Source organism: Fomitopsis serialis, assembly GCF_022376445.1.
Source record: "Fomitopsis serialis strain Sig1Antser10 chromosome Unknown B0H18scaffold_41, whole genome shotgun sequence".
Classification (NCBI taxonomy): Eukaryota; Fungi; Basidiomycota; class Agaricomycetes; order Polyporales; family Fomitopsidaceae; genus Fomitopsis; species Fomitopsis serialis.
The window spans coordinates 208,354-228,616 of NW_025955001.1; the positions used below are offsets into that span (position 1 = coordinate 208,354).

The 20,263-nt window shown below is 55.7% G+C and overlaps 8 protein-coding genes across 8 annotated transcripts; 5 read left to right on the forward strand and 3 right to left on the reverse strand.

Moving 5' to 3' along the window:
- Positions 1 to 35: 35 nt before the first annotated feature.
- On the reverse strand, positions 36 to 668 carry B0H18DRAFT_432452 (uncharacterized protein). The gene has a single exon (XM_048038077.1). It carries the CDS (start codon positions 499 to 501, stop codon positions 133 to 135), a length of 369 nt encoding a protein of 122 aa, XP_047892494.1. The 5' UTR covers positions 502 to 668; the 3' UTR covers positions 36 to 132.
- Positions 669 to 1,986: 1,318 nt separating this feature from the next.
- On the forward strand, positions 1,987 to 4,560 carry B0H18DRAFT_432558 (uncharacterized protein). Its single transcript, XM_048038078.1, has 5 exons — positions 1,987 to 2,150; positions 2,207 to 2,365; positions 2,420 to 2,570; positions 2,629 to 3,034; positions 3,097 to 4,560. Exons 1-5 carry the CDS (start codon positions 2,088 to 2,090, stop codon positions 4,469 to 4,471), a joined length of 2,154 nt encoding a protein of 717 aa, XP_047892495.1. The 5' UTR covers positions 1,987 to 2,087; the 3' UTR covers positions 4,472 to 4,560.
- Positions 4,558 to 5,559, reverse strand: B0H18DRAFT_1012254 (Yqey-like protein-domain-containing protein). The gene is made up of 5 exons (XM_048029039.1): positions 5,353 to 5,559; positions 5,252 to 5,295; positions 5,169 to 5,201; positions 5,011 to 5,115; positions 4,558 to 4,954 (listed from the first exon to the last, which is right to left on the reverse strand). The coding sequence occupies exons 1-5, from the start codon at positions 5,456 to 5,458 to the stop codon at positions 4,649 to 4,651; spliced, it is 594 nt and encodes a 197-aa protein (XP_047892496.1). The 5' UTR covers positions 5,459 to 5,559; the 3' UTR covers positions 4,558 to 4,648.
- Positions 5,560 to 6,808: 1,249 nt separating this feature from the next.
- B0H18DRAFT_1119979 (uncharacterized protein) lies at positions 6,809 to 8,155 on the forward strand (the record flags this gene model as incomplete). Its single annotated transcript, XM_048034035.1, has 3 exons — positions 6,809 to 7,513; positions 7,573 to 8,037; positions 8,090 to 8,155. 3 exons carry the CDS (start codon positions 6,809 to 6,811, stop codon positions 8,153 to 8,155), a joined length of 1,236 nt encoding a protein of 411 aa, XP_047892497.1.
- Positions 8,156 to 9,460: 1,305 nt separating this feature from the next.
- Positions 9,461 to 10,305, forward strand: B0H18DRAFT_1012275 (uncharacterized protein). Its single transcript, XM_048029040.1, has 3 exons — positions 9,461 to 9,780; positions 9,813 to 9,826; positions 9,900 to 10,305. The coding sequence occupies exons 1-3, from the start codon at positions 9,568 to 9,570 to the stop codon at positions 10,210 to 10,212; spliced, it is 540 nt and encodes a 179-aa protein (XP_047892498.1). The 5' UTR covers positions 9,461 to 9,567; the 3' UTR covers positions 10,213 to 10,305.
- On the forward strand, positions 10,267 to 12,178 carry B0H18DRAFT_1211886 (uncharacterized protein; the record flags this gene model as incomplete). Its single annotated transcript, XM_048036437.1, has 2 exons — positions 10,267 to 10,516; positions 11,412 to 12,178. 2 exons carry the CDS (start codon positions 10,267 to 10,269, stop codon positions 12,176 to 12,178), a joined length of 1,017 nt encoding a protein of 338 aa, XP_047892499.1.
- A 577-nt stretch (positions 12,179 to 12,755) lies between these two features.
- On the reverse strand, positions 12,756 to 16,936 carry B0H18DRAFT_1105032 (uncharacterized protein; the record flags this gene model as incomplete). Its single annotated transcript, XM_048032632.1, has 9 exons — positions 12,756 to 13,544; positions 13,594 to 14,204; positions 14,270 to 14,677; positions 14,744 to 15,181; positions 15,233 to 15,338; positions 15,400 to 15,566; positions 15,620 to 15,737; positions 15,938 to 16,146; positions 16,223 to 16,936. 9 exons carry the CDS (start codon positions 16,934 to 16,936, stop codon positions 13,061 to 13,063), a joined length of 3,255 nt encoding a protein of 1,084 aa, XP_047892500.1. The 3' UTR covers positions 12,756 to 13,060.
- A 1,014-nt stretch (positions 16,937 to 17,950) lies between these two features.
- B0H18DRAFT_1211888 (uncharacterized protein) lies at positions 17,951 to 19,976 on the forward strand (the record flags this gene model as incomplete). Its single annotated transcript, XM_048036438.1, has 8 exons — positions 17,951 to 18,499; positions 18,549 to 18,722; positions 18,791 to 18,914; positions 18,999 to 19,201; positions 19,247 to 19,385; positions 19,450 to 19,596; positions 19,646 to 19,782; positions 19,829 to 19,976. The coding sequence occupies exons 1-8, from the start codon at positions 17,976 to 17,978 to the stop codon at positions 19,974 to 19,976; spliced, it is 1,596 nt and encodes a 531-aa protein (XP_047892501.1). The 5' UTR covers positions 17,951 to 17,975.
- Between the last annotated feature and the right edge of the window lie 287 nt (positions 19,977 to 20,263).

The following is a 20,263-nucleotide window of genomic DNA, read 5'->3' on the forward strand; positions in this document are numbered from 1 at the left end:
GCAGGAATATAGCGGACCTCAAGATCGGCGGGAAGTACGTCCGAGGAGTTGCGCGACGCATAGGCGGCAGATTTCCATCGTTCAGTCACCTCCTCTACAAAGGCGGTCCATCAGCATCAGCCTCAAGAACGCCTATTCCACCATACCAAGTGTGCCAACATCGGTAAAATGCGAGTGATGCACTACGAGACACTGTACTCGAGGCTTTGCATCATCAACGGTGAAGACATTGGCGCCTCTCGGTGAGCAGAGGGCGTAGGACTCTGACGGCGTTGATAACGATCGGAAGCGAAGTAGGGCATATAGCGAGAGCGTCAAGGAAGCGATGAGGAGGCCTAGATTGGCACGGGACACTCCGAACAACTCCCGACTCGCGGGAGTAGCACTTCTGGGCACCTTCGCGGGCGCTGGCCCCTCGGAGGTCGGGACGACCTTGGGTCGAGCCTCGACGGGAGGGGTACGGTTGCGCAGACCCCAGGACTGCTTGTCGACGAGGGACATGGTTGGCGGGTGGGTTGCCCTTCAGGAGACGGGAAAGGGGGCCTATAAGTAGCCCGTCGTGGCGCCGCATGAGAAGCTTACTCCGGCAAGTGCAAATCCAGAAAGTCGAGCAAGGAAAATTATGATGAGGTGTTGTCCCTGAGCAGCAACATCTGCGTTGCGCACATGCTGGGCGTGAAACGCGGGGTCCTTGCCATTTGTGCAAGGAGTCCGCTGCCGACAAGCGCCAGGCCCATACGCTTTACCGCATGCAGAGCTTGTGGGCGCCTGCGTGCCCCCATCAGAACCACAAGCGTGCACCATTTAGCGCGAGCGCCTGCCTCTTCGTATGTTTTCCGCGTATCCGACCTGTCGCTTTGCGCCGCTCAATTCAGAGGTGCATGGAACGGCTGGGAAAGGGCAGCAGTGTCCGCGTTCTGACCTTCCGAGTATCGTGCGCGTTGGAAATACACTTTGAACCGCTTTCGCCGAGTATGTTATGCTCTGCGCCAGATAAGTTATCACGATGGGAGTGCGCAGGTACTTATTACACAGACGTGCTATGTAAGCCAGTGTATGCCGGAAGACAGAGGAAGAAGTGGCCGAAGACTGAAGAGAGACGCCACAGTTATGGATAGAGATTGAGATTGTTTCGCCGGCGGTAAAGCTGCGTTTTTACAAGCCTTCCATTCTTGGACGCGGTCCGGCTAACCCCGGGCGCTCGGGCGGCGCTACTACAATCGGATAAGTACATACTCGGTCAGTCGAGTTCCATTTTCCAGCCCGCCAGAAGGTAAGCACTGGCATAGCACGTATGTAGAGATTGACGAGTCTCAGACTTATTGTGCTTTGTGAGCCAAGTGGTCAACCGGGATGGCCAATGGTGCCCAGATCACCGAGAAGCCTGGTGGCTGGGACGACATTTCCGCCGATTGCCTATTGCAGGGTTATCCCGCTATTAGTATTCGCGGAAATTGCCACGTCGCGTCCGGCGGCGTGACGCAGTGCGCGCAGACCACTGCCCACTGCACTCAGTCCGGTGTCCTCTGTTTGAACTCGTTGCGCCGGTCTCGCTCTAGACAGCCACTGGACGCCTTTGACTCTGGCACCCGAGCCGGGGTCGCCCCCCATGCCCCTCAACGACCTCGTGCGGCAGCGGCTGCAGCCTCTCACGTCGCTCGTTACCTCGAACCGCATCGCTTGTACTGCGTGCTGAGTGTTCTCTTACTCGTCGGCACCATCGCCAATGCGTGTCGGAGCTACAGCAACTTCTATTCGGTGACGATCTACTTGTCTAAGAGCAGCAGGAGTGTGTTGGTACGTCTGTCTGAATTCCATGCCCTCAGGCGAGGCTGAGCGGACCGCGGTGTCTGTAGGTACTGGCCAATACCGGCGTGCTCCTCGCGCTTGGATCTGGAAGGCTGTTGCAGCAGTTCTTCTTCGGACCGTTGCAAGCACGCGAAGTCGAGGTGCGTCAACTGTTTTCTTCCGTCGAGTACAACTGAGACCCCCCGCAGAGGCTATACGACCAAACGTGGATCTTCGTCACAGAATCCCTTCTGGCCTTCACCATATTCCGCGATGACTTCGACATCCCCTTCGTGATCATGTTTGGCTTCTTGCTATTTGTGAAGTGCTTCCACTGGCTTATGGCTGACCGTGTGGAAACGGTACGCATGCGTGTCTGGTGTCCGAAGGTGTGTAAATGATGCTGATGGTCACGAAGATGGACCAAATCACGTACCCAGGCCCTCCCCTCTTGTTTCATATACGGATGAACACCCTCTTCGTTCTGTTATGGGCAGTCGACCTCGTGATGTTCGCGTTTGCCGTGGAAAGCACCCTGAATCATGGAGTGAATGGCATGGTTTTGTTCGCAAGCGAGGCACGTACCGGCTACTCTAGCGCATACGGAACAGCTGATCATCCGCGGGAGCAGTACGCTATTCTCATGGCAAGCGCCCTGAACTCGATGGCCAGATACATTTTATCAGTCGTCGATTACCGGCGAGCACGCGCTCGAGGAGGCGAGAATGCGCCGCCGATGGAGAACAAGAGCATGTACATCTTCTATATCGAGCTATGCACAGGTACGCATCGATGCGTACTAGTATGCGAATCCTGTGGGCTAATACAATTCTGGTGCAGACTTCCTCAAGCTGATCACATACCTGACGTTCTTCATGCTCATCATGACCTTCTATGGCTTGCCACTGAACATCATTCGCGATGTTTATCTTACCGCCCGGTCCTTCATCACGCGTTTGCGTGCTCTCATCCGGTATCATAACGCCACCCGGGACATGGATCGTCGGTACCCGGACGCAACAGAAGCAGAGCTGTCGGATATGTCCGATCGGACGTGCATCATCTGCCGCGAAGAGATGTACTCGCGCAATGCTCAACCGCAAGTTGGCGAGGGGAATGCCGAAGGTCAGGCGCCCACATATGCAGATGGGCCCAACATGACCGCGAAGAGACTGCCTTGTGGTCACATCTTCCATTTCCAATGCCTCCGTTCGTGGTTAGAACGCCAACAAAGTTGCCCGACCTGGTTAGTTTAACGTATCCTCCCTCACCACTTGCTTACTGATATTGTTTGATTCGCCGCCGTAGTCGTCGCACTGTTCTGGAAACAAACGATCAAGACCAGAACCAAAACCAAGGCCAAGCACAAGCGCGAGGGCGTCAGGCCGGAGCTCCTGCTGCTCCTCAAGCTGGCGCGGTTCCCCAGGCAGGACAGGCGCCAGCTGGAGTTGCTATGGGATGGCTAAATAATTTCCTCGGTGCCCCGCCCCCAGGAGCTGCCATGCAGGGACAGTTTGGCAACGTACAGGGGGCGCCGCCAGGCCCCGCGCCTGGTCCAGCTCAGCCACAGAACTTTGGTTGGCCGCCCGCTCAGCCTCCGATGTATTACCAGCTACCACCACACCTGCCGCCAGCTCAACCCGTACCGCCTTTCAGAGGCTTCTATGGACCGGGTGGTGTGTGGCAGCCTTGGGGTGTCGATCCGAGGTGGTTCGGTAACGCTCCGCAGCAGCCTGCCCCAGCACCGACACCTGCTCAACCAGCGAACACACCTCCGAGCCAACCCACCAGCGCTCCTGCAGATCATCGTCCAGCCACACAGGTGGACCCCCCAAGAGCTGACGTGCCGGTACCGACACCCACCACTAATCCGTCCGCCGCTGATGCCAGCCAGTCGCTAACAGCGAGGGATGCCGCGGCACAGGCAACATTACGCAGGCTGGGACTCTCACCTCGTAATACGACCGCATTTGATGCGACACCATCGCATGCCTCCACATCCGCGGCGGGCGCTACACCGACTGTGCCTGCGGCGGGTGCTCCATCTGGTCAAGGCGAGGGCTCGAGGCGCGATTCCAACCAGCCTATCGATGGCCGCCGGGATGTGGTACCCTCCTTGATCCCGCTCTACGATCTCTTCTCGCGTCCACCCCCTCACCCAGCGGCGTATATGTCATATGGCAACCAGCACGCCCTTCGCGTCCCGTTACAAGCCCACTCGCAGTTAGCTAATGCGCGAGCATCATCGCATCAGGGCGACTTACGGCCCGCGCGCTCCTCGGGCTCGACGGCGTCTGCGCACACGCCGCTTGCGCAGCTCCCAGCGACGCTTACGGATGAACAGCTCGCGCGGCTCGACCGCGTTACGCGCGAGGCTATCGACGAACGCTTGCGTGTCCTGGAGGGGGTCTCGGGCGCCGTGCATCGGTGTATCGAAGAGCTGACACGCGTCCGGAGTGTCTTACCTGCGGCTGGACACGCCGGACCTGCGAGCGCGAGCGGACAGACGCAAACACGGGAGCGCCCGGCTGGCCCGACGAGTGAAGCAACACCGGGTGAAGGCTCTGCATTCCTTGGGCGACAGGCTGACGCGGTCGCGGGTACGCCGAACGGTGCGGCGTCGGCGCCTGCGGTCGGACCCGCCCAAACACCAGCGCCTGCAGGCTCGGAATCGAGCACATAGTTGTGGCGGTCAGCGTTTCCCCTGGCATAGTGATCCGTTCCATGTAGCATTCCGGACTGTCTCAATCCACTGTCGATCTGTTGTGTTTCGTGTTTGTGTCAGAGGAGGGTTTCATTCTACGCACGCATCGTGTACGATACTCAGGAATATAAATATGTGCACATTCGGAGACACGGCTCATGCGGATGTGGATGTCTTGGCCGAGGTCAATAGCGCTTCTGCCCTGCTACTAGCAAAAGCCCCGTCAACATTTGAGCTGTCCACCTTGGTATACAACCGCGCGAGCAATAGTCCCTTAGCCTTCTTCGCATTCGGCTCCGAGACCAACTCTGGGTATTCGTTCAAAGTGTCCTGGATTGCCTTGTCGATGTCGGCTTCCGACAGCAGTGGTGGAAGCAGTGCCTGAAGAAGTTCTGCTTCCTGCTTTTCTTTGGCAGCCAAGTCCGCCCTTGACGCCTTTTCGTACTGGCCGGCGGAATCCAACTGTAGCGTGATGAGAGGATAATTCATGACGGCAGTAAGAGTTCATCAGGATTTACCCTTCGTTTGAGTCCCTGCCTCATGAGTCCTACGATGACGGCAGAGGAGGCGGGACCCTTGTGTTTGGGGGCCTTGTCCGCTGCATACACCTCCGATAATACGGACTGACATGGAATCATGATAAGCTCGAGTTGCAGTCTTGATGTCTGCCACTTACGCGAAGAAGCGTTGACTTCACAGAGTCCTTAGCCTTTCCTACGTGTCAGGACAGAGTAGGACGTGCAGAGACGTCCGCATCACCTTCATGGCTGCTTTTAGCTCAGACATAAGCTGTGCACGCATTCCTGATACAGAAGATGAGATAGTCATTAGCTGACTCCTGCTCTGCACTCAAAACTCACCTTCCCCCTCGCTTGTTGTCCCCATGAACCGGCTATTCGACACCACGACAGGTCTCCGTAGGGCATTTCGGAGGACCAGTCTTCGAGCAATAGACAATGCCGACATGTTTTCACAGAACCAGCAAGAAGGCGGGAGATACGATGAAGTTATACGACTAAACGTTGCACGCAGACACGCTCTGTGGGTGCCGCGACGGTCGAGACACTCGTCGCTCGACTTCAAGCTGCCACCTCTGCGCGATCATGTGACTGGGATGTGGTGGCGCGCGCCGCGCTCATTGCTCAACCTGACCCTACTCCATAGTTTGACGCTGTTCCAATCTCACCCACTGCGATTTTTTCATACTCATTCACCGTAACACTATGGTCGTCAAACCTGACAGAGGGAAGAACTGGGAATCACTGTGCGCGAACCACTTGATCTGTATGATTTGGGCTCCAATCCTAGTACCTCTTACGCTCACCGTTTCAGATTGGTCACCATCAGGTTAGTTTGCCATCTAAGTTCAGCAAAATCCGAGATCGTCTTACTGTAAAAGTGATGCATTGAAGGAATACTACACAAGATCTGCTCAACTGGGCCGCCCTTACACCGAGCGTCCTATTTGACTCATAGCCATATGTCCTTAGGCTCTGGCGACAGCGTGCATCCCCTTCTGCTGCCAACACCACGTCGCATATCACCGTGTTAGACGCGTGTATGGTCGGTTTAACGCTGTATGCGCCTCATTCATATCAGATGGGCATATATAGCCACTGAATCGAGGGCCACACACGGCGAGCTCCGGGAACATTCTAGCGTCTCGACGATGACAATGGCCTTCGCGACGTCGCTATCGGACTGAGCAACGCGAAGTAGACCTTGGTAACGTTCCTTCCTTGACGTTTTCGTTAGTAGCCCTGACGCGGGCGCCATTATAGTTCGTTGAATCGAGTTAGCCAGCTGTTCCAGAGAACAAACCTCGCCGGCGTTCAAACACGTAAGTTCGTTCTTTAGTGGAGGTCTGGCCGCATCTAACAAATATAAGGGTCGCCGCCTCGACTCGGGCGCACGGCGGAAGCTCCATTTAGGCCGTGGGCTTCGCCTTCGCTGTAAGATAGCGGACAACAGGAACCAGCGCCCCTTATGTAAGCAGCTGCAACGACTTTTATTCCTCGCTCGACAACAAACCTACGCACATTCTGCGTGCGGCAAACGATTCAATGGGGTTGAGAGACCAACTCCCCGGAAGAATTTCTCACATAAATATATTTTTGGTGGTGCTATTTCGTCAAAAGTGCAAACATCGCTGAACACCTTCTTTCGCGATTTGAACATTTTCTGGCGAGGGTTGTGCTCGGAGACCTTCAGGATTTTGCCGCGTCACGTGACCTGCCGGAGACCGTGCCGATGGTTCCGGCGCTCTGCAGCGAGGGAGGTAGGAGGCCGGGCGTGAGCTGTAGGCAGTCAATAAACATGGCGCGAAGCAAGAAGGCCACAGTCGCACGTCGGAGCAACCTTACGAAGGCCAATAGAAGCCGACAGAAAAAAAGTGACATCGACATTAACAGTGACAACACCCAAGGCACTGCGACACCCACCACTGGTCCAAGCCACGGCGGGGACGAGTCGCCAGCGTCGCCGCGGCGGCGTCGATCTGCGGAACTTGATGACGCGTTTGACGCATACTTCGAGAGTCTTGAGGACTCGGTGGAGTCTGACCCGGAGTTCTGTCCAGACATGGTCAGCTGCCATGACAGTAGCTCAGAGACTGAGGATTCAGACTCGGAGGATGGCACTGACCTTGACCAAGACGAGGATGAGGTGGCCGAGCTTGAGGATGAAGCTGCCTTGGCTTCCTTCTCAGCATTCTTGCAGCAGGCGCAGCTTGCTGCAGCCGCTGCCGAAGCGAGAAGAGTTGCTGATGGTGGCCGGAAGAAGCGGGGCAAATACTCGGGCATGTCGGATCGAGCAAGACGATGGCGAGCGCAGAAAGGTCGCGAGGCACGAGAGGAGCTTTCAAAGACGAATCAGCAGTTCATCACCAATTGGGTGAAGGCCTTACCAGTGCCGGATGATGATGCAGAGGGCGAAGTAGACTCCGAGTCTGGGTGTGACTCGTGGACAGCCTTTGACATTGATGAAGCCTGTAGAATTATCTTCGAGAGCAGTACAAATTTTGTGAGCCTATAACAGTGCTCCTGCAGATGCTGGAAATACTGACCTTGTCTTCGACATAGCATGACCCAAAGGTCGAAAACCCCATGTCGAAAGCAACCACTACTACATCTAGTAGCCTGCCGCTGCACCGAGCCTCAGCCGCCGCGGCGCAGGCTGCTGGTTGCGCGGAAGCTTCTGCGACACCCACGCCGCCTTCAGATGATCTACATACAACACCGGATTCACACGCGCGAGCGACACTCTCACCTGAACGCATCCGCGAGCTCCTCGCATCAATTTCCGAACCCAAATCCCCACATGAAGAGAGGCCTTCCAATGACGAGTCGGACACTGCAGACGACCCGCTGAATAAGCTCAGTATTCATGATCTCCCCGCACTGAGACAAGCAGTGGCAAGACTCACCGTGAAAAGCAAGGATAAGAAGATTGATGTCTTCTTTCGCTCACGCATCACCGCCATGGTCGGGACACTCAATCTCTGGCTCGACCCACGGATGTCGTACACATGGCGGCAATCATCTCTCGTCGCTGCAACTGCATCAGGAAAACATGAAATCTGTCTGACAGCCCTGTCAGGGGGTTCAGAAGCCTTCAGAAGCCTTCAGATTGCTTCAGATTGCTTCAGATTTTCAGCCCTCATGACCTCAACTTTTTTCGATGTTAACACGTCAGACAGGATCCTCAGAACGTTCAGACAGCTTGTCAGACTGCCCAGTTCATCAGCCACTTCAGCCAGGACATACGGAATCGACTTTTTTAAATCACATATATTGCATTCTATCACTACTACTGTACAAAATACCACCCGCTAATACTTATGTACAGTCCACTCGTGCGAGCTACTGCCCAGTGGACCCGCACCTGTGTCGGGCTTGCGTGTGGCAGGTTCGCTGCTGCTCGTTGTTTCATACTCGGTGCCTATGCGCGTCGGGCCAGTGAACGAGCTGACGGGTGAGTGGGTCAAAAAGGCACTGGATAAGCAAGCAGCCAGAGGCGTGCATACAAATGGCGAGCGGGCGAATTGACGAGTGTGCGGCATGCTCGTTCTAGTCCGTCTCCGAGAACCGCCGTGGTGTCGTCCCGAGCTCGCAGATCACACCACATGTGGAAACGTAGACGGCGTGCTTGACAGACGTTTCGAACGCGAGCGTGGGCTCGAGGATGCGCAACGTGCCGTTCATCGCGAGGATGATCTGCTCGTCGGGCTCGATGGCGTTCAGTGTGTGCGGGCGCGGCTGTAGGCTGGATTAGATCAATGCACTTGACGGCTTTGTTGAGCACGCCCTTCCTGTTGGGCGTTGAACATGAGTGCCGGACGTATGGTGAGAAGGAAGATGCATACCTTGGCGATGCCCTCGATGACGAGCTTAGCGCCGAATTTGGCTGAGGCCTGTTTGAGCGGCACGATCTTGCTCTCGGAGTGGACGGTCCCTCGGGTGGCGGGTGGAGTGGGTGCGCGGGTGAGTGGACGGATGCGAGTATAGGCGGCGGGCTGGTCAGCCATCGAGCATACAAGCGGGCGGGGCAGCTCGCTGAGTAAGTACACAAGCATACAAACGAATGGACGTGCCGCGGTTGGCTACGGGGTCGAGGTGAAAGACGGTGCACTCACCTGAACTACTGGCCCTTCTGGCCGCAGCCCCCTTTCCTTCCTGCGTGGTGATCCTTCACGAGCATCCAGCGATGCCCTTGGCGCATCGCTGGAGCTCGTTGCGGTCGCGTACAGCGCGGTCTTCGGCCGTGCAGTGGTCCAAATCGCCGATTGAGATGTTCTGTCTCTTGAGGACCGGCCTGCCTGTGCGTACTGGTGGACGGCGGCGGGAAAACGAGGGTGAAGCGGGCGGGAACAAGGGCGAAGCAGATGGGAAGGAGGGGACAGACAGTAGTGTAGAGGCGGACGAGAGGAGAAGTCCAGCAAACGCGCGTGACGTGTCGTGGCAGAGGCGCTTAGCACTTCTCGCGAGTTGCCTCCTCCACGTCCACGTCGCCTCAACCTCGACACTGCAACGCTGCGCGGTAGCGTCAAGACACACAAGACGCGACGGAGAAGAGTGATGGAAACATGGAGTCGAGGGAGGCGGGCCCCTGCAGATTTAGTACAGGACCCAGGTGAGTCGCTCGCCCACTTGCGCATGCATGCGTACGCTCGCCAGCCCTTCTCGCCCGCCCGTCTTCTCGCCCGCCCGTCTTCTCGCCCGCCCGTCTTCTCGCCCACCCGTCTTCTCGCCCGCCCGTCTTCTCGCCCACCCGTCTTCTCTCCCACCCGTCTTCTCGCCCACCCATCTTCTCGCCCACTCGCCTTCTCATCAGCCCGTACGTCTTCCCGCTGGCTCGCTGACCTTACTCGCTGACCTGCCTGGCTTGCCCACCCACCTCACTCGACTAGACATCCACCTCACTCCCTCACTCACCTCGCTCCGGTCGGGCAACCGACTCCGCACGAGCTCGACGAGCGCCTTGCCCCCCAGATGCCCGCCCCACCGGAAGTCGACCTTGGTGAGCCGCAGACAGAGCCCATGCGGGCCATGCAGCAGGCGGAGCGTCTCGTCCGAGATGGAGCTCTCGTGCAGCCGGCGCTCGCGGAGATGGGTGAGCGCGCGGAAGGCCGCCGCGAACGTCTCCGGGGCCAGGTCCATGTCGTGCAGCCAGCGGGTCGGCGCCCGTTCCGAAGTCCAGCGCCTCGACAAGGATTTCGGTGAACGACGACGGCGCGGGAGAAGGCGGTGGCGGTAGCGGAAGATGCGGGCGTGAGCATGCAGAACGTGAGTGCGGCGGTCGGGGATGTGCTCGTGACGGCTAGCGGTCCTGGGCTGACCACGGCGGGGCTGAAGGGCACGGCAGGGACACAGCTGAAGGAACACGAGGAGAAGAACCTGGGAGAGGGCCAGATGCCTCACTCACTCGTTCACCGGCCTGCCGGCCTGCTCATCTTCTCGTTTTCCCGCCCGCTTGCTCCACTGCCCTTCCACTTGCTCACTGACCCGCTCGCCCGCCGACCCGCCGGTTCTTCACTTGCTTACTCACTGTCTGTTTTACTCGCGAACGGGTGCAGGCCACGGCCTTTTTCGTTCCCTGCACGGCAAATGCAGTCCTTCGCAATCTTCCAACTGGGGCTCCAGACTCACCAAGGCCATGCCTGCCCCCGACGCACAGCAGAGGTGCTACGTGCAAACGCAGCCAAGAAACGCACCGCGGACACAGTCACAGCGGTGAGAGGAAGGCGGGGGGACGGGCGGGAGGGGTGTGAACGGTGAGCATATAGCAGGAAAAGGCGAGCGCATGGCAGGGACGGGCGAGGGTGATGCAGACGGGTGAGTGCAGACGTGCACGAGCAAGCTTGCTAACTGCAGGCACAGGAGGTGGCGACGTGAAGGATGATATGTACGCCGACCGCGAGCGCGCAGGGCAATTGCCCTGTGTGCAGACACAGCCGTCGAACGGACAGTGGGCATACAAGTGAAAGGTACACGGGCAGGCGGGCACGGGGCACAACAACGTGCAGCACGACATGTACAGTGACCGTGAACATGCAGGGCTAACACCGTGCGTGCAGGCGTGGCCGACAAACGGGCGGCGGAGCTTCGTAAATCTATCTACGTATGTACACGAGTAGCTAATTATGCAATATAATGGTACTGGACGGCCAATGTTGTCTAAAGTAGCTTTGGTGCTACTGTCGAGGGCATGAGTGATGTACGCAGACAGTAAGTGTGATTGTATGAGTACTGTACAAGCTAGAAATTACGAGTGTAAGAGTACATGGCAGAGATACTGTACCTGTCTGGCAACTGTCTGTCTCTGAAGGTGACTGGTAAGTCTGAGTGAACTGAGCTTCTGAGAGGTGGCTGTCAGCCGGTCAGATGCTCAGAAATTGCCGAATTTGCTGATGCTGCCCTAGGCCATGGTATCAATCATGCACGGAACATACGCACCTGGATCCACCAATATCTTCGTGATGGTAGCCTTCCACTACACCGTTATGGTCGCTTCCACTCGTCTATCCTTGAAGATGAAGACTTCGCGCACGAGCTCCAGCTCTACCTGATGGAGATCTCGAAAGCGGAGAAGTACATCCGTGCCGAAGATGTTGTTGACTATGTAGCGAAGCCAGAAGTACAAGAAAAGCTTGCCGCAGTCAATGGTGGGCCCGGGAAGCCAGTCACAATCTCCGAGTCGGCTCGGACAGGGCGGCGCTGGCTGAAGAAGCTGAGTTGGAGGTATACACGCGTGCGGAAGGGGATGTATATCGATGGACATGAAAGGGAGGACATCGTGGCTTACCGGAATGGGTTCGTCGTGCACTGGAAAGAGTATGAGAAGTGCATGACAAAGTTCGATGAAGATGGAAATCCGATAGAACCTCAACATGGCTTCCCTGTCCCACAGACCGGTCGCTTCAAGCTTATCCTTGTGACACATGACGAGTCGACGTTCTACGCCAACGATCGTCGCAAGACCAAATGGGTCCACGAGAGCGAGAAGGTGAAACCGCTGCCAAAAGGCGAAGGCTCGTCAATCATGATTTCAGACTTCCTCGTCCCGGAATGGCATCAGCAAAAGCGCCGGATAATGATTTCACAAGCGGTGAGTTATATTGCTCACCTCGTAAGATTTAGTATTCGCTCCCAAGATAACTGGAGAGAATTCGAAGACCCCAAGGCGTGAGTTTGGATGTAAGCAGCTTTCCGGAATGTCATTGTAATTCGACAACTTACCAGAAGTGCGAAGACATGCGCAGAGAATTGGCCCTCTCAGCGCCGCTTCAGGCAGCGCGGCGTGTAACAGTCATGTACGACACCATTCCTGAGGTATCTGCCGACCTACCAAAATAGAATTTGGTCGGAAACGGGGACGTTGCAGGCACTTACGGGCCTACGCATATTGAAGGCTGTGCGAGTCCAGCCACTCAGGCGCGGCGAGACGACGCGCGCGACTCGAAGTCAAGCGCCCGCCCAAGTGAGATCATTGCTCATGCTGTAGCATGAGCACATCCTACGTGAGGGTCCTGAAAATTGACAGAGACACATTAGATACACAATATTAGACATCCGTCAGAATTCCATACCTTAGAGAATGATCCCCCATGCACAATGCCCGCGCGCGTCGAGCCGTGCGGGCGGGCGCTTCGCAGCGCCGCGACGAGGCTCAGGCGCCCGCAGGCCGCGCGCAACTGTCGCAGTTGGCGAGCGAAGCCCAACCTCGGATTTCCGTGTCATCCTTTGTGTTGCGATACATCTCATCGGCTTGGTAAATATGCTCTGCATGTCAGATTGCATCGTGGGGATAATACACTTGTAAGTAGCACTGCAAATACAATCAGTACAAGTGACCTCGCGGCGGCGGTGAGACTCGGTGCTCGACTCGGACGCACCACTAGTAAGAGTACGGCGGGGAATCTTCTACACAGCCGGTCACTTCCAGGATACAAGAATGATAGCCTCTGCCACGTCGGGTAGTACGCCATGTAGGCTAGTCGCAGAACATCATTTCAGCTTGATGTAAATACGGAGAGTGACTACTACAGCAACGTGCTCACTCACTGTTCGATCAGAGCGGCGCATAGCCTTCGCCGTCATCTTCATCATCATCCTGAGGATAGTCGTCTTCCGGCCCAAGCTCCGCTTCGTCATCTACCTCTTGCTCGTCCACTGGCTCCTCGCCTGCTGTCTCGTCATCTTCTTGATCTTCAGGATAGTCCCAGCCATACCCAAAGTCTTCTTCGTCACTTGGTACTGCATCCTCTTCCTCCGTGTCTGAATCCTCGGCGTCGCCACCAGCCATCGCGTCGTTCTTGGGTACATCCGGCGAGTCGGCACTTGGCGCATTTGTGTCTGCCCAAAGCTTGTCCACGAGCGCATCGTTCAAGTTCAAGGTCTCCTTCGGGTATCGAATGCTTCGGGTTTGAGAGCAGCGGTGAATGAACCTGCGAACCTTGTCTATCAGATGCTGGATGGTGATACGGTTCGATGGCAGGCCTTTGTGGCCAACTGCGCCACCGAGGTACCGCATGACCATGTCACGGTCAGCAAACCTGTCATACAGTGAGCAGACACAATGCATGAGATGATTGTAGTACTCACATTCCGACATAATGATATATGTAGTCTTCGTCGTTGTCCTCAGGTTGACGAGCTATCGAAGGTGGGAGGTACTCTGTGGTCTTGCCATGTGTGAAGCCCGGGATGAGATGGCTTGCGCGAAGCACTTGTGCAGGGTCGAGGAAACCAAAAGCGTTAGGTTCGTCAGAATCAATGAAGCCTACGCGATGGAGGCGGCGAGCCTTGAAACCCCCGGGTTCACTGAGGTCGCGACCAAACCAACGAATCCAGAGAACGTCCATGCGCTGGACATCCTTACATCGCGAAAGAAGCCCGCGGTGCTTCACGTTCACATGAAAGATCCCGATGACTCGGGCATACCAGTAGGGATGGGCGTTCGCTTGCGAGTCTCCATCGTCTTCGTGTGGTGCGAGGAGCATGACGTCCGCCTGCCTGCGTGGATTGATGGAGTCCTGGCTGCGACGCATGTCGTAGGTTGTGTAATTGATACGGAGGGCCTTGTGGAGGTAGATGCGGTCATTGACAAACTGTATGGTATCGTGCTCATCCGGGCCAAAGGTATCCTCGTCGCCATCGTACTCACGTCCTGTAAGACGAGACAGAAGATGGTCTTTGAGGTTCGGAACAAAGTTCTTTTGTGATAGGTTAGTATTAGCATGCCATGCCAGCTCGACAACTTGAAACACCGTGCACGCACCCTTAAAGCTGGATCATCCCCGAGTCGAGCATTGGCCCACCTGAAGATGTTCTCGTGATGGCGTTCGGAGTCTGACATATGATAGCGATCCTTCGGAGTGGTATGGAAGGGAAGCGGGTCCTCTTCTGAGAGCCAGAGGGCTGCTCGACGACGTGCTGTATCCGCGAGTGTACCGTTCCTAGGACGGTTTACTGTCTTATTCAATGATGACTGCTTTTGTGCAGTGTCGTTGCCTTGAGGCCGAGCTTGTTGAGTTCCAGCTGTAAGTTCAGCACGTCGTTGTCTATCCTTCTCGAGTAATCGAGTCAAAAGCTGTTCACGGCGCTGGCGGCGGGCTATTTGACGTGCAGCCTTGTTCTTGTTCGTCCGAACGTAGAACCGCTTGACACGGCGGTGTTCCTGCTCCCCCTAGTACATGAGAAAATGGTGTTAGCTCAAACAGAAACCAAAGGATGGTGTACCGAGACAACTCACCTGTTGCGTGTTTCCTACATCATGGGTCCCATACCAGCCTACCATCCATGCGTAGTCACCAAGGCTGTGCCACTTTCCTGTCTTAAGGTTGAGCGTCTTGCGCTTCGGTCCAGGCGCATTCTTTGTGGCACCCTTCGATGACGACACCTTCTTTTTGCTTCTAGAGGACTTCTTTGCACGCATAGCAGCTGTTCGACAGCCTCGTGCTGCCTCCTCGGCTGGAAGCTCCTGGGTATCGTAAGCTTCGCAAGTTGTTGCGGCGAACTCACGAGTAGTCCTGCCGAGCTCCCAGGTGACGCCGTGAAAGATCGCTACTGTTTCCTCAGTATGCAAGCGGAGTTTGGCGAGTGCATGCCAGAAAGCGAGCGTGAAGAGAAGGCTCATCACGAGGTCATCGTGCGGTGGAGGGAGCAGGCCTTCGAACACAGGCATGATACACTAGTAGGAGTTGTAAGACCTCAAATCGGAAGAGTAATAGGGATATATTACCTGCAGAATATCCTCAAAATCTCGCCCGGCCATTTGCTTCAGCCCAGAGACATTGCGCGAGAATCGTCGGATTGTACTGCGTCCGAATGGTGGGATTTTGCGAAAGCTGAATATGATGGAGTAAGGAAAGAGAGTTGGGATATCACTCGAGGCATGACAGCGCTCACCGCTCATTGACAATCTGAATGCGATCCTTACCCTCTGCATATAAGATACGCAGGAGATGTATGAAGATTGCCTTCCAGACTCCGAGCTCAAACTCGTGCAGGATGTCAGGAACAAATAACGAGTAGAAATTGAAGCCTGTGTCGGCTAGGCGTTCCGAGAATGCGCTCTACATTGGAATCAGTGCATGCCAGTTTGGTCACAATGTACAAAGACACTTACACGTGTTGGAAGAATGGAAACAGGATCAATAATGCGACGAAGAAACTTGCTCGTGAGTGAGTAGCCCTGCTTGAAAACCCAGTTTCGAACGCGATTGATGAGTGAATGAAGTCCGGGTCTGTCGACGCGGATCTTATGCCGAGTTTTGTTGTCAGCACTCGAGCCCATGTCCACAACATCGTCCTTCTTGACATAGCAGCGAGGGCAGGGACAAAGTCCCAGAAAGCGGATGCATGCAAGTAAGACTCTGTGGTACATAAGCTGATTAATAAAGCGACCGGGTACGCCTATCGTGTGACTCGGGAAATCATGACTTACTTCTCGGGGTAGTCTGCTGAGTAGATGAAGAACCGAGGGAAAAGGCGTCGAAGGATGCCATCTCCACACAACACTAGCATGCCTTCATGGTACGCTTTCATGAAGTCTTCATCAAGCAGGAGCCGCCAGATCGCATGCATAAGCTCCTTCCTGCAGAAGCGAAGTGTTTCGGCGGTAGCAGATGTGCCGAATACGTTCTGGTACCAGTCCTGGAATGAATCAGGGAGCTAGAGACTGCGTATCAGAATTGAAGCGAGAGGCTTTAATGTGGCAAATAAAACGTACCGAGGGTATGTACGCCAGATGATGGGCTGCAAACTTCGTCGGACAGCCTCTGATGTACTTGGTGAGCCAGCCGAAATAGACGTAGATTGGCCAGAGATGAGCACCACCGAAGTTCGCCAGGTGCGTAGAGTCGGACCAGAGTAGGATAGGAGCGATGGCGTACTCAACCTCAGGGCCATCTTCAGGATTCCGAGGTTGCGCGCGAAGACGCGCATCTTCCTCAATCATTGCGTCGGTGTCCGGAACATCTGAGAATATGCGAATATTCTCGTACTCAGGCACCCCATCGGAGTCGCTCCCAGAGTCGGATTCGGCTGCTGTAGACAGGGGACCTTGTTTGATGCGATGCCAGTACATGCGGAAGGGCAGCCAGTTGAAACGGAAGGCGTCCGTCGCCTCGGCCGCACACCGTACAACCTCGGTGAGTTTGCGGACAAAGACTTCACCGACCTCAAACGTTGGTGCTGCAGCTTCGGAAGCGAATCTGCTACCCTCCTTCGGAACAGGGATCTTGACGGACGTCTCATGCCAGCCATCCGATGAGGAGAAAACATGGCCTGGCTTGTCAATGCTGTCAAGCCGCTCGAGTTCCCGTGTAACACGAAAGCGTCGAAGGTCCTCGAGGTCGAAGTCGGGCGCAAGCAACACGTCGTCGACCAGGCGCTGAACCTCGACATTTGACTTGAGATTTGAGCCAGTGTTCGCCCAGGCCATGAGACGGCATACTGTTGGGTTTAGAAATGGATAGAACCACTCCTTCGCCGTCTCCAGACTGCTCCGCAGAGACCTGACAACCCTCGCACCAAACCCTTGCACCGCCTGTGTTCCGTCGAGTTCCTGAGCAGGTGGGCATAATGTTGGCGCATCACTGAGTTCCTGAAGGCTCGTAGCCTCCTGAGGCTCAGCAACCGGGCGGGTGGGGTAGCAGCGGAGGACACCGAACTCGTTAGGAGAGGTCTGGTAGTAAGTGGGACCATGATTGGCTGGTGCAGGCGGCGGGCCAGAGGAGCGTTGAGCGGAATTGTGCACAGGTGGATCATGCTCATGAGAAGCGTGGTTATCATTCGACTCGTTGTCATTGTCTACAGTGAGTGGTACTGGGATGTGAGAGGGTATTCCGATGGTAGTGGTGGGCAAGTAGTCGCGAAGGCGGCGCGGTACACGGTGCCTTCGGCCTGCGCGACTGAGGGACACTGGGGCGTCCTGAGGAGGTGGTGAGGGTAGACGCGCAGAAGAGGTCCCATAATCCTCGCTTAACGGTTGGCCTTGGAACTCGGGTGGAGGAGCAGCCTGGTCCACCGATCAGTCGAAGAAAAACCTAACATACAAATGAGCATGCGCACCTCAATCTCTGCATCCCTTATAGCCTCCCTCTCTCTAACTACAACGGCTAAATCCTCCGTGTGTAAGACCTTCGCCGGCCCAGGAGCGAGGTCATCCCGCGGACGCTTTGCAGTGACAGGCTTTGAGAGGTTGAAGGTGATGCTCTTCGTGCACCGCTTTCGATGTAACTTGAGTGCTTTGTTGGTCTCGTAGTCGCGCTTGCAGCCCAGACAGATGGTTGCGAGCGAGGACATGAAGAGAGTGGCAAGAATGAGCAGGTAAGCCCTCATGGCAGGGTGTAGCAAAAACCCCAAGTCCGCGTCCTCAGCCACCGGCGCGCGACTGCACGCGATCACGTGGGCGCATACAGTCAGTCCGGATTGACTGTATGCGCTCTCCGCTTCTTCTTCTCTCATAACCACCATCCACCATGCCTCGACAAGCCTCGTACACACCGTCCCCTCCAACATCTCGTGAACCAACTCCGAGGCCGGCGACACCACCAGTGCCACCACGACCGCCAAAGTCCACACACACCCACGAGAGGTCGAAGAGGCGCAAAGAAAAGGAGAAAGAAGTCGCAACTCAGTCAGCTCAGGATTTGGAAGAAGAACGTGAGGACCGCGAAGACGAGCATCGTCGCAAGCGGCCCAGGACCTCGGCACCGGTCCCCTCTCAGGCTTCGACATCGAGGACACAGGCTAGTACTGCCATCGCTCCTCGAGTCCAATCCACTCCCAGAAACCCGCAGCCCAGCACGCAAAGTGATCCAGCTCAGGAATTAGACACTACGCCAGAAGTTAATGAACAAGCCAATCAAGCTCGCGACCGCCCAGGCCGACTAAGTCGGGACAAGACGAAGAAGGCTGTCAAGACGAAGCCATTCGACCGCAACGAGTACAAGAAGTTTATGAAGGGACTCAAGGAGGCTTTGAAGTTGGCGCATATGAGCAAGTGCGTATTTAGATACAAAGGGACATGTCTGGCACTAACACCGGCTAAGGGCCGAGCCAACCTACAAAGACCTGTGGATGGAAGTGCGGGCTATACCGCGCCTGGTAGGGCCCTTGGAGAATTCCGAGCACCTTGTGCAAGTCGGGAGCTGGCTTCATGCACACCCAGATATCGACCTCTCCGACGAAGGGCCTGATCTCGGTGAAGACGATCTCGCTGACATGTAGGTGCCAGATCCATATCCGCGGTACGAGACTCGGATGCAACTCTGCTCTGCTAACATTACAACAGGCCCAAGTCCGAGTTGCGATACATACTCGAGGCCTTCAAGCGACTTATCACTGTCTGCCCCACCATTAAGCGCATCCTCCCTGAGCTGCAGAAACGCAGGGACGAAACTGACATCAATGCTGTGGTCGACTTGGCGAGTAGTACTTTCTGTTTACTGGCTTCCGACTCTACCGGTTATCTGCATGTTGACACCGAGTGCTAATTCTAGATCGACAAAGCACAGAACAGTGGGCGAACCGACGACATCTCGCGGCTCAAATACGAGCTACTATATTATCTTCCCCGTGTCAACGGCATAGACACCCCGGACCCCAAGCTTGAAAAGGAGTCTCGAGGCTGGCGCTGTCATGCAACGGCACGCATGTTGTGTCCGCGTGATCTGCGCGACGAGTTTGATGCCGATCCAGAGAAGTTCGTCTACTCACTCTAATTGTTCATCGACTAATGTCTTGTCAGGTTTTGCCAGGAGGTCCGCAATGGCGCACGTAAACTTGAAATCAATCACGACAATTGGCCGACTCTCGCATACAGTGAGACGGAGTACAACCCAGAGAACCTTGACTTTGGCCTTCTCAAGTCCGCTTTTTTGCTCAGGGTAAGTCGAGCTGTTGCTGGTCCCTTGCAATGCCATTCACTGCCACTGATCCTCACCGTCCTAGTGCTGGCTGTGCCTCTTCAAGGGACCAAGCAGTGCACGACTCGCTGACAACCTTGGCACCAAACGAAAGGGTGGCCGCCACGTTGTCGCCCAGACATACAACATTACCCGTGTCGATGAGTATAGTCTGTGCTATACAGTTCTTCTGGTGAGTGCCAACTGAGCGTCATTCAATGTCGCTTTACATCTTGTACTAGGCTCGCTTCCTACTCAACGGGATTCACGATTGGGCCCGGGATGATGGTGTCTTCATTGGCGCCGCGTTTTGGGCGAACATGAAGTCCCTTTTCGAGGACAAGAAGTGGCGCGACGATACTCTCGCATGGTGGAACGAGTAAGTGCCGTGTATACTGTGCAATTTATACTGATGTTTGCGACAGGAACGTCTTCGGTATCAAGCGGCCAGGCGTCCAGAATTCGACTGCCGCGATCTCACGGAACGGCCCCTCGACAGTCACCAAGCTGCAAGAACAGCGCGCAGCCCGCCTTCGACTTCAACGCCAGAACTCTGCCGCTTCCGCTGCTTGAATCTCGGTGAGTGTATATAGTACCTTCTTCTGCTCATATTGAAATCTTGTAGTCGTGCTTATGCGATGTTGTTCAGCTGTCCGACGCACATTGTTGCGCGTCTCCATCGCTCAAGCCTTCTATTTGCAGTTCATTCGTTCTCTCGACTCAGTGTCCCTCGACTCGGACTCGTTCTGTCCCCTTTACTCCGTCCATCTTTCCAACCCCAATCATCTGCTCGTCTCCCTCGCACCAGTGTCGGCTCGCCACGTCTGGCGCTCGACTCGTTTCATCCCATTTCCGTTGAC